Source organism: Poromitra crassiceps, assembly GCF_964638095.1.
Source record: "Poromitra crassiceps genome assembly, chromosome: 21".
NCBI classification, from domain to species: domain Eukaryota; kingdom Metazoa; phylum Chordata; class Actinopteri; order Beryciformes; family Melamphaidae; genus Poromitra; species Poromitra crassiceps.
Genome location: NC_139638.1, coordinates 1,915,579 through 1,928,620, shown reverse-complemented (window position 1 = coordinate 1,928,620; position 13,042 = coordinate 1,915,579). Strand labels below are relative to the sequence as shown.

The window sequence follows — 13,042 nt, the reverse complement described above, 5'->3', positions numbered from 1 at the left end:
TGATGGAAAAAAAGAGGGCTCTGAGCCGCTACAGATCAGAGCCCACCATCAGCGAGAGAGACTGCCCACTGCAGTGGTGGTCAGCTCATGCAGGGTCCCATCCACAGCTGTCTGTCCTGGCCCGCAAGTACCTGGCCAGCCCTGCCACTTAATCCTTGTGAGAGAGTTTTCTCACTTGCAGGTAACATCGTTCAAAAGAGGAGGGCAGCCTTGAGCTCTGAAAATGTTAACAGGTTAGTTTGTCTCAGCAACTGGCTGAAAGAGAAGAAGTAGGCTTAGAGGTATCCTGAGACTAATGGGTTTGTTGTTGTTACTGTGAAGTCACACTAAATTGTTGATCAAACTGTTACGGCCTATGTTGCAACAGAGATTTTTGAGAGGGATTGAGGTCAATCACAAGATTTTTTTTAACCATTTTAGATGGTAGAAATGGCACGTTATGTTAAACTGTTGGTCTGTTTATTATTTTGGCAAGGGATATTTGTGGGAGGGTTGGACTGAAAGGGGTCTATTTCATTTATTGTTTAATCTATATGGACTAACTAAAACATTGGTAAGTCAACAAAGTAATTTATGGCCTCTGATGCAATAGTCTGATTTGTTTATTCTGGATATTGGAAAAATAAGAGAAATTGAGTTGAATCATGACTTTACTTTTTTCTTTTACATTTTCCTATTGGTCTGGAATGTACTTGAAAGTACTGTGTTTTAGTTTTAAAAAACATGTTTTCAAGACCTTGAAAGTGCTTGAGTTTTCAGTTTTGTCTACAAATGGTCCCAAAAGTGCTTGAATATGCTACCTGAATCTCTGAGTTTGAGCCTTGTGGATATTCTGATCTCAAAAACCACTAACATTCCTAATATTGCTGCACTTTATGTTAAAAATTGCACTCTGTGTACTCTCTTTATAGAAAATAAACAAGATTTTGTTACACATAGTATATGTCTATTCTATTCATTGATTCACTCATATACGAAAAACCATTAGATTTGAAAAATGTTGCTTCTCGTATGCAATTTGATATGCGATTAAAATGCGATTAATTTCGATTAATTAATCGCAAAGCCTCTAATTAATTAGATTAATTTTTTTTATCGAGTCCCAGCACTATTTATTTTGTATTCAGATGAAACTCTTTGAGATAAAAAAAAAAAAAAAAAAACACGATTTCAGATGGACAAGCCCGTCTTTATTGTCACACGATTACACATCAACACATGCACGGACGGCCCCAAACACACACATGCTGACGGTGGCCGGTGAAATTTGTCCTCTGCATTTAACCCATCTGTATATAACTTTAATGTATGAGATTATAACTTTAAATCAGGATTCTGAGAATAAAGTCGGAGTTTTGAGATTAAAGTCAGAACTCTGCAAGGGGGGGGGGGGGGGGGGGGGTCGAAGCATGCTATGTGACATCACTGACAATGTCACTGATGACATTATCAATGATGTACCGGAATTTGAATGTTGCGGGTCCCTAGATTTTTGCGGCGTCAAAATAGGGCCACGAGCCAAAAAAGGTTCCCCTGTTCTAAATTCTCTCGTTATTCCAAATATGGAGTTAGCTTGATAACTGAGGTTCAGGAACACAAGATCACACCATGTCCGCGTCTATCTCACCACCTACTCTAATCCACCATCCATTCACCTGCGCTCCTCCAATCCAATCACCGAGCCACACCGGCTTTCTATCAGCTCAATCACCTGTAGCCTATATACACTCACCGTCATACCACTTCTCTCCCGTTTGTCATGTCTTCACGACCCCCCCTCCACACCCCGTAGTTCACATCTCGCTACGGGCAGCACGAGCGGAGTTTGCATGTTTCTCCCCGTGCTGCGCGGGTTTTCCCCGGGCACTCCGGTTTCCTCCCGCCGACTGTTAAAGATATGTTTTGCACATGCCTAATCTTGCCTCTCTGTCCTCTGAACACAGGAACCAGGGGGGGTAGGTGGAGATCGCACGTTATCCTGGGACACCGAGCCCAGCGGGCTCCCACCCAGGATGCGGTCTTCATCCCGGGCGCAGGACCTAGCAGGCTACGCCCGGGCGCAGGACCTAGCAGGCTACGCCCAGAGACGTACCCCCACTCAGAGTCTCAACCCCTGGGTCCTGGTTCCTGACACGGCCGTGCCGCGCACTGGATGAGTCTCCAAGCAATCCTGGTTCCGGACACGGCCGTGCCGTGTGCTGGAAGAGTCTCCGAGCAATCGCACCACACTCACTTATCAATAAACATATATTCATTCTAACCATGGTCTGATCTGTGTTAGTGAAATAGCTTAATCGCTTGGTTTGACCAGTAAAACTATTATTAAAAGCATTTTGAGATGTAGATGGAAAAAAGAATGGCAGATGAAATCCCTTTGTTCGTATAACTAAACCGGAAGTGGGCATGACTTTGGCTCTCTATTCAGTATATACCAGAGGTTTTCAAAGTGGGAGGCATGCCCCCCCAGCAGGGCTCAAAGCAATTTCAGGGGAGGCTCAGAAAATGGAAGTGAAAAAAAATATTACATTCGTTATTGAAAGGAGATCTCCTACAATAGCCTAAATGTCTGTGATTGTGATTTGGCTAAAGTTATTTTTTTTTAGAGTTTTTCCTACTTTCCTAGAGTCAGAAACAAATAAATGTCTTCAGACAGACCTTTGTATTTGGTGTAGTCTGAAGTCTGTCAAACAGCAATATCAGGCTATCTTGGCTCAATTGTTGAGTGTGTATATGGGATCAAATAGCATAATCACGATCCCATAATCATCCAGGAATTGAGCGAGAGGGACTCCTTTTTACAAGCTTTGTCTGGGGGGAGGCGCACCGTATCAGATTTTGAAAACCCTGCCTGGTATATACTGTACCACTATACTGTAGGGCAGCTGTCCATATACTGTAAACTAAGAGAGAAAGAGATTGACAGTTTTTTGGGCATACAAGCTGTAATAAGATGAATGGACATTATGAGTGCTGGCATTTATTTCTGCTAATAGAGAATGAGTATTACCATACTATGACAAAGTTTGATAGCTATAGAGGGAGGAGTTAAGTGTCTTACTGACTGATCAATATGAATGTGGCTGATCACAGAAACGTGGGTGGGGTGGTGAGTAGTAAACTGACAGAGAGCTTTACCTTCTCAACACAGATGTTTTTTGGCAGCAGAAACACCTTGAGTATAATTGGTCCTTGCGATGTGTCTGGTCGTTGGAGGAACAACAGTACTTGGCCTCTGATAGGCCATAGAGATGCCATAAAGTTATCCACTAGGCCATAGAAAGAGAGGTGGAGGACGTTCACAACCACGTGAGTTTCTGTAATCGCCAGTGTCTTGAGGATTCTCATTCCATCATCAGTGATGTGGACAACAGACAGGCTTTCACTTTCAGGAAGAGGTGCTGTGAATACACAGAGCCATCCAACAGTTAGTTTCACTGGTGCCAAACCCGTTCAAATTCCATGTCATGTCCATGTCAGTAACTCCAGGTCTTTTTCATGAAAATAAAATAACTAGTAATAATAATAATCAACAAAAATAAATACATAATCATGACTGTATAATATGCCTACCAGTGGTTTCACAGTGTGGGAAGTGGAGCTGACGGACAGAGTTCTGAGGACACTGGATGCTGAACAGCGGGCCTGCAGGTGTCTTGCCAGCTCTTTGGAGGAGGCTCTCATCCCATTGGACGATCCTGTAGAGCACCTCCCCCTCCCCAGCCATGGTAAACACCAGACCAGTCCAGTTACACTGGAACACACCTGCACCAGCGGCCTTGAACCTGTAGGACACACAATACTTATATTTGTGCACTGATCTTTAGTCTTACATCCTCCCCCTTCACTTCATGTCTGAAAATACAAGATGAGACTGAACTGTACAATTACTAGAAATGTGTACCTTGTATGTTATGTATGTTATAACATCACTGATGACGCGTCCCTGCGCATGCAGTAGTATGTATACTTGAACCTAAACCCCTGGCTCCCCCTGGCCAGTGACACTTGGGAATAGACTAGGTGACAACCAAGTATAGTTTGGTGACAAGCTGGACAGACAGTTGATGGTCGGAGAGACGGCATCCGGTACGGGATGGGTTTTAGCACCCCAGCCTGGCTCTCTCGTGAGGGAGAAATCCACAAACGCTACGGATCAGCCTCCTGAAAATCTGCGTAAACATCGGCACTGCCTGTGGTCCTTCAGGCTAGAGCGAGGTGCTCGGCGCAGGTGAACGACGTGCAGCGCACAGGCCTCCCTGATGCATCCTCCCTGCCCATGGTACGGCATGGTAGGATTGCCTTTTTCCGCGGGAGGTTCTGGTGAGACGAAGGAGGTGCCCTGCCTGGAATCACCCCGCAGGGCCTTAGACCTCCATGCACCGAAGGTCTCGCAATACTGCGGTGTAGCACTAAACTCTATTGCAGCGGATTGGGCGTGATCAACCCTTCCGTGGGCAACGTTGCAGACAGAGTAGGAAGGCTGATCCGTGAGCGGCTGTTTCTGAGATGCGGGTTGGGGTCGTAATCGGCCGGGTCTACTGGGCGAGGGTGTATGATGTTGTCAGACCCGAAACACCCCACGACCCCAGTTAACATCACTGATGACGCGTCCTAGCACATGCAGTAGTATGTATACTTGAACCTTATACAATTTACATACAATTTAAAAAAAATTGGGAAAAAGACATTTATCTCAAGATGTTTCTTCTGACTTTGAACCAATTCGGTAGAATGGCCGATATACAGTACGAAGGCATTAAGCCAAATACTTTCCACTGTTTAAAGCTAACAATATCATCTTATATTGATTATTTTGAATTATATTGATCTATATTGATTCTATTCTATTCTGATCACTGATGTTTTTCAAAAATACTTGAGAAATTTGTATCATGATATTGAATCATATATATATATATATATATATATATATATATATATATATATATATATATACATACATACATACATACACACACACACACACACACACACACACAAATACAACTAGAATGAACGCAATGCAGACTTATGCCATTAGTTCATTCTACAGTCCAAATCGCCATTTGAGGCAAATTGGAAGAAATTCCGTCAAGGCGCTCGTGAGATGTTGCGTTACAGAGCTTGAAAATTGGGTGTGTGAGGTCACAGTGACCTTGAACTTTGACCACCAAAATGTCCTTGAGTCCAAGTGGACGTTTGAGGCCAATTCGAAAAAATTCCATCAAGTCATTCCTGAGATATCGCGTTAACAAGCTTGAAAATGGCATTTGAGAGGTCACAGTGACCTGAACCTTTGATCTTTGATAACCAAAATGATGTTTGAGCCTAATCAGTTCATCCTTGAGTCCAAGTCGATGTTTGAAACAAATTTGATGAAATTCCGTCAAGGCATTCCTGAGATATCGCGTTAACAAGCTTGAAAATGGCGTTGGAGACGTCACAGTGACCTTGACCTTTGACCACCAAAATCTAATAATTTCATGCTTGAGTCCAAGTCGATGTTTGAGACAAATTTGATTAAATTCCGTCAAGGCATTCCTGAGATATCGCGTTAACAAGCTTGAAAATGGCGTTCGAGAGGTCACAGTGATCTTGACCTTTGACCACCAAAATCTAATCAGTTCATCCTTGAGTCCAAGTCGATGTGTGAGGCAAATTTGGTGAAATTCCGTCAAGGCATTCCTGAGATATCATGTTAACAAGCTTGAAAATGGCGTTTGAGAGGTCACAGTGACCTTGACCTTTGACCTTTGACCACCAACATCTAATCAGTTAATCCTTGAGTCCAAGTCGATGTTTGAGGCAAATTTGATGAAATTCCGTCCAGGCATTCCTGAGATATCGCGTTAACAAGCTTGAAAATGGTGTTCGAGAGGTCACAGTGACCTTGACCTTTGACCTTTGACCACCAACATCTAATGAGTTCATCCTTGAGTCCAAGTCGATGTTTGAGGCAAATTTGATGAAATTCTGCCAAGGCATTCCTGAGATATCGCGTTAACAAGCTTGAAAAGCTAGGCCAAAAGGGTGGAGGTTAAATGCTGGACAACCGCTGCGATTGAAGCCCTCCAGGCATGCATGGAGTGTACCGACTGGGAAGTAGTGACTGATGGGACTGATAACATTGACGTTGCAGCGTTTGCCATCTTGGGTTACACTCAGTTTTGTGAGGATATGATAATTCCCCAAAAATCTATCAAAATATTTTCTAATAATAAGCTCTAGGTGTCTCCGGAGTTAAAGCAACTTCTCAACCAGAAAAAAAGTATGTTTAAATCAGGCGGTAGCAAAGAAGAGAAAAAGGTAGTACAGAAAAAGATTAAAAATAAGATTTCCGAGTACAAGGCGGCATATAAAAAGAAATTAGAACGTTATTTTAAAAATGACTCTAGGAGAGCATGGAAGGGCTTACAGACAATCACCGGATATAAGCCCGAGAGCCGCTCCATGCCAGTTGACAATGAACTGGACATGGCGAATAATTTAAATAACTTATTTTGCAGATTTGACTGTCATGATTTTAAACATGAACAAGCCGAAGCTATTGCAAGAGTAAAGGATATGTCTGATATGAATGTTCTGTCATGAGTGCTGTCTAAACTGTTCCTTGTTTGCCCTGTGTGTGGTGTGATTAGGCTGGGTTCCTGAGAGACCAGGTGTGTGGCATGAGAAATCAAGCAGTACCGCCCACAATCAGGCACCTATATATACTGGGCTGGGACTCCTGTTCGTTGCTCGGGTATTGTCTGTTAGTGTGCGGCCATCTCGCCACTAACTTAGGTCAGTTCGGTTATTTGTTGTTTTGGAAGCTTTTTCTGTTTTTCGACTTTTGCTTATTCACTCTCTCTCTCTCTCCACCAGTCTGCCTGGAAGTGCCTGTCAACCATCTGTCTGCTGCCCGCCTGTGCCTCATGGGAACCTGTTGCTCTACTTACTCACGCCTCGTCAGGACACCACTGTTGCGTTGTTACGCACACCATTGACGTTAACTTTTGGCCTTCGTGCCTACATTTTGGCTTTTGAAAACCTTATTAAAAGACAATCTCAGTTTTGGCATCTAACTTGTGTCCGTGTCTCGTTGGGTTCTTCTGTCTGTCGTGACAGAATACCCGAGCCACAACAATGAACCCAGCAGATGCGGAGACACTTCGCCAAGCTCTTACCAACCAGGGGGCACTGATCGGGCAGCACGACCAGGCACTATGAGAGGTCCTAGACGGTATGAGAGACTTAAACGTGAGTTTGACTCGTTTACGGAGTGAAATGCCTGCTCCTAGTAGTGCGGCTACCCATCAGGACCAAGAAAACTGGGAAACTAACGGTGTGCAAATTGAAAGTGGCTTACCTGGGAATCACCATGAGACCCGTGCGCCGATGCCGGAGCGTTATGGCGGAGACCTCAGCACCTGTGGCTCCTTTCTCCTCCAGTGTGCTTTGGTGTTCGAGCTTCAACCCAGGGCATATCTTACGGATCGTTCCCACATAGCCTTCCTTATCGGCAGCCTAAAGGGGAGGGCGCTGGACTGGGCCCGGCCTGTGTGGGAGAATCAACTCCGTGATTGTCGCTCTTACAATGCCTTCACCGAAAGCATGAGGAGAGTTTTTGATCATCCCGTTAAGGGAAACGAGGCCTCCAAACGACTCATGTCGCTTCGCCAGGGGTTCCGTAGCGTGGCAGAATACGCGATTGAATTTCGCTCCCTCGCGGCGGAGAGCGAGTGGAATGATGAGCCACTCCAACAAGTATTCATGTGCGGTCTTAACGAGTCCCTGAAAGATGAGTTGGCGGCTCGAGAGGGGACAGAGGATTTAAATTCCCTCATTACTCTGTCCATTCGTCTGGATAACAGGCTCCGTGAACGTCGGAGGGAGAGATCAAGCGGCCGCTCCACTTTTGCCTCTCGCCGGTCTCCTACACGGGAGTCGGCTATTTTTTCATTTCCGTCTCGTGCTCCGAGAACCTCCGGAGATGCCCGACAGCTTCCGGAGATGCCCGAGTCAGAGCCCATGCAAATGGGAAAGCTGCGCATTGCCAATCGGAGACGCAATAATTCCTGCTTTTATTGCGGAAGATCAGGGCATTATATAAATGATTGTACAATGCGTCCGGGAAACGACCAGGCTCCTCTGTAAAAGGGAGGTTACAGATGGGCCAGACCTCTTGTCACTCCTCTTCTCCACTACCACAGCTACAAACTTCTATAATTTGGAAAGGTAAAATTCATTATTTTCCTGCTTATATTGACTCTGGGGCGGGTGAAAGTTTTATGGATTTTTCTGTGGTAGAACTGCTTAACCTCACCCTTGTTGATGTAGAGACTCCTACAGAGGTGAATGCTGTTAATGGAGAACTGTTATTTACTCTAACTAAGAAGACTGTGCCTGTGGCCCTCCACCTGTCTGGTAATCATCAGGAGATGATCAGTTTTCTGGTAGGAGAGCTTTCTGGCACCCGGTTGCTTCTGGGTCTTCCCTGGTTATTGAAACATAACCCTCACATTGACTGGGGAGCAGGTATTATAAGGAGTTGGAGCTCTTTTTGTCATGCAAATTGTCTAAGATCTGCTTTGGTCTCTGATGCTGTTTGTTTGCCCTCTCCTTCTCCTCCACCGGACCTTACGTTAGTACCTACTGTGTATCATAACCTGGGGGAGGTTTTCAGCAAGCATCAAGCTCTCTCTCTTCCACCTCATCAACCATATGACTGTGCCGTAAGACTTAAGCCTGACGCTACTTTGCCTGGTAGTCGGTTGTATAACCTCTCCCGTCCTGAACGTGTGGCTATGGAGGAATACATCCAGACATCACTAGCGGCTGGGTTGATCCGTCCTTCTTCATCACCAGTGGGAGCAGGTTTTTTCTTTGTGGCTAAGAAGGATGGTGGCCTACGGCCCTGCATTGACTTCAGGGGGTTGAATGATATCACCATCAAGAACCGGTATCCTCTTCCCCTCATCAGCTCGGCTGGGGAACCACTACATGGGGCTACTATCTTCACTAAGTTGGATCTACGCAACGCCTACCATCTGGTGCGTATCCATGAAGGAGATGAGTGGAAGACGGCATTCAACACTCCCAGCGGCCATTTTGAGTATCTGGTAATGCCTTTCGGGCTCACCAATGCCCCGGCTGTGTTCCAAGCTATGGTTAATGATGTTTTGATGTTAAACAAATTTGTGTTTGTTTATTTAGATGACATGTCCAGCATGTCCGGCAGGTATTACCGAGACTCTTGGAGAACCAACTGTTCGTGAAGGCAGAGAAATGTGAGTTTCACGTGCCATCCACCACGTACCTGGGGTTCATCATCGCCGAGGGGGAGCTGCGCATGGATCCTGCTAAAGTGTGTGCTGTGGCGGATTGGCCCGAACCTACTACACGCAAACAACTGCAAAGGTTTCTGGGCTTCGCCAATTTCTATCGGCGCTTCGTAGGTAACTACAGTCACTTTTCTGCTCCTCTGACTGCTCTAACTTCCACTGCTTCCCTGTTCCAGTGGTCTCCTGAAGCGGCTGCTGCCTTCAGAGACCTTAAGGCATGCTTTACCTCTGCTCCTGTCCTGATCCAACCTGATGACTCTCGTCCGTTTGTGGTGGAGGTGGATGCTTCTGACGTAGGTATTGGAGCAGTTCTGTCACAGCGGTCAGCTACTGACCAGAAGCTCCAGCCCTGTGCTTTTTTTCTCACAAACTAGAACCACATGAGAGAAACTATGATGTGGGAAACCGAGAACTGCTGGCAGTGGTTATGGCTCTGGAGGAATGGCGACACTGGCTGGAGGGCGCGGAACAACCATTTGTGGTGTGGACGGACCATAAGAACTTGGCGTACCTCAAGACCGCCAGACGTTTAAATTCTCGTCAAGCCAGGTGGGCACTTTTTTTTAACCGGTTTCAGTTCACCTTGACGTATCGACCTGGGTCCAAGAACACCAAGGCTGACGCTCTGTCCCGCCTGTATGCTGCAGAAGAGGAGAAAGCACCAATAGAGACCATCTTGCCCTCCTCCTGCGTCATAGCTACACTGACTTGGGCAGTTGAGTCCGCCATCCTGGAGGCTCAACGCATACAACCTGACCCTGGTATGGGACCTCCGGATCGTCTGTTTGTTCCCGATGCTGTGCGTTCCACGGTTCTCCAGTGGTCCCATGCTTCCCGTGTCAGCAGCCACCCGGGTCAGAATCGCACCGTGGAGATCCTGAGACGTCATTTTTGGTGGCCCACATTGGAGCTGGATGCTCGCAGCTTCTTAGCAGCCTGCCCGGTATGCGCACAGAACAAATCATCTAACAGACCGAGCTCTGGACTTCTACGCCCCCTACCTGTACCCCGGCGTCCCTGGTCCCACATAGCACTGGATTTTGTTACTGGTCTTCCACCATCTGAAGGTAATACAGTCATTCTCACCATCATTGACCGTTTTTCAAAGACTGCTCACTGTGTTGCTCTTCCCAAGCTTCCTTCTGCCAAAGAGACCGGGGACCTCCTTGTGCGGCATGTCTTCCGGTTACATGGCATCCCAGCAGACATAGTCTCAGACCGTGGACCTCAGTTCACATCCAAGGTATGGCAGGCTTTTTGTACCGCTCTGGGGGCTACTGTCAGTTTGTCTTCTGGATTTCATCCCCAGACCAATGGCCAGGTGGAACGTTGGAACCAGGAATTGGAGACGACCTTGCGGTGTTTGGCCTCGTCACAACATTCTACCTGGGCATCACAACTAGTATGGGCAGAATATGCTCATAACTCCGCGGTCAGCAGAGCCACGGGTATGTCGCCTTTCCAATGTTCTTTAGGCTATCAGCCTCCATTGTTCCCCGCACAGGAGGGAGACATTGCTGTCCCGTCGGTGCAGGCGCACATTCGCAGCTGTCGAAGAACCTGGAGGACTGCCCGTGCTTCTCTGTTGAGAACATCAAATCGCTACCGAGAGCAGGCTGACCGACGTCGCATCCCGGCCCCGGCATACCGCACCGGACAGAAGGTTTGGCTCTCTACGGTGAATTTGCCCCTGCGAACTGAGTCACGTAAGCTCTCTCCCAAATTCATTGGCCCGTTTGTCATCGAGAAGATTATTAACCCCGCCGTGGTACGTTTGAAGCTTCCCCGGACCCTCCGTGTGCATCCATCTTTTCATGTATCACATATCAAACCTGTTGCCTCTAGCACTCTGTCCACACCCGTCCCACCCCCCCCTCCTCCTAGGATGCTGGATGGTGGGCCTGTGTATACTGTTCGCCGCCTCCTTGATGTTCGTCGTCGGGGTCGTGGACTACAATACTTGGTGGACTGGGAGGGGTATGGTCCAGAGGAACGATGCTGGGTTCCTCGACGCCACATATGTGACGCTGGACTCATTCGGGATTTCCGTCTACAGTTCCCAGGTCGACCTGTGGGGGCGCCTGGGGGCGCCCGTAGAGGGAGGGGTACTGTCATGAGTGCTGTCTAAACTGTTCCTTGTTTGCCCTGTGTGTGGTGTGATTAGGCTGGGTTCCTGAGAGACCAGGTGTGTGGCATGAGAAATCAAGCAGTACCGCCCACAATCAGGCACCTATATATACTGGGCTGGGACTCCTGTTCGTTGCTCGGGTATTGTCTGTTAGTGTGCAGCCATCTCGCCACTAACTTAGGTCAGTTCGGTTATTTGTTGTTTTGGAAGCTTTTTCTGTTTTTCGACTTTTGCTTATTCGCTCTCTCTCTCTCTCCACCAGTCTGCCTGGAAGTGCCTGTCAACCATCTGTCTGCTGCCCGCCTGTGCCTCATGGGAACCTGTTGCTCTACTTACTCACGCCTCGTCAGGACACCACTGTTGCGTTGTTACGCACACCATTGACGTTAACTTTTGGCCTTCGTGCCTACATTTTGGCTTTTGAAAACCTTATTAACTCATTGAGTGCCATGGAGGGACATGTTCGTCATTTCAAATAGTAACGTAGAGTGCCAAGGACGGACATGTTCGTCAATTGCGTTTTTTGACGGTGGGGCGTCGATCAAAGCCTTCTGCCTCTCCTGTACAAATATTATAGCTATTGGAGGTCTATAACCTATTTTACAGAACCCTTAGGTGGCGACAGTGCTCTCCACATAACAGAAAGGCAAGGAAAAAACAAAGAAGAAGTCGTTATGGAAACGGAAATCGCATCGCATCCGTATGCATCGATATGCTGAAGCACGTTACTGCAGCTGTGCCTGCAGCAGCCAATCTGCTCCCACAATTGAGCCGCTCCGTGTCGGTTGCGACAGCACATCTGCACATCCACACCGTGGAGTTGTTATTATTCTCAACTGGAAGCATCGTTGCCGGTGACAAACACACGCGGAACGCTGTAAAAAAGCTGGATGTCGCGCACAGCAAACTCAGCAGAGAGCCACCACAGACAGGAGGAGGAGTGTGCAGTTGAGGCGAGGCGGGGCGGGGCGGGGGGGAGGGGGGGGGGCACGCAGAGCAGCACGCAACACCCAGACAGACCCAGGCAGCAGGACAGGATTGACAAACGCAAGCCAGAATATCCGATGCCCACCAGCAGCAAGCTTCAGAGTCAGTGATGTGCTTGAAATGTTTAATTTCACAAAAGGCCAATTATCTCAGCTTCTAGAAAAAAATTGCTGTTTTTGGATGAATCAAGCTATTTTCTCCGGCTCATAACTAAAGAACGGAAAATGGGATCAATAAACTTTTTTTTGCAGATGATAGAATAGAGTCTCATCGTTCTTTGTGCGTGTTCAGTGTTTACATAGTAATATCACACAATATTCTGTGGGCCTCGAGAAATCACTGAAAACGCTCTGAAACTCTGGCACTGGGAGCGTCCGTTCTCCAAAAGTGGCTGGCACTCAATGAGTTAAAAGACAATCTCAGTTTTGGCATCTAACTTGTGTCCGTGTCTCGTTGGGTTCTTCTGTCTGTCGTGACATGTTCTCATTTCTCTAGATCATACATGGGCAAACTACGGCCCGCGGGCCGGATGCGGCCCGCGGGCGCCACCTGTGTGGCCCGCGATGGAATTGCCAAAAAAAAAAAAAAAAAAAAAATTTACACA

The 13,042-nt window shown here is 47.0% G+C and overlaps 1 protein-coding gene across 1 annotated transcript in view; it reads right to left on the bottom strand.

Moving 5' to 3' along the window:
- Positions 1-7,362, bottom strand: part of LOC310795689 (uncharacterized protein) — a gene marked incomplete at its 5' end in the record, with an annotated part of 45,614 nt that extends 38,252 nt beyond the window's left edge. Inside the window, 3 exons of the mRNA XM_083657758.1 lie at positions 3,136-3,398; positions 3,571-3,782; positions 7,349-7,362. Coding sequence (XP_083513884.1) covers positions 3,136-3,398; positions 3,571-3,782; positions 7,349-7,362 — 489 coding nt within the window. The remainder of the gene's footprint in view (positions 1-3,135; positions 3,399-3,570; positions 3,783-7,348) is intronic.
- Positions 7,363-13,042: the final 5,680 nt, after the last annotated feature.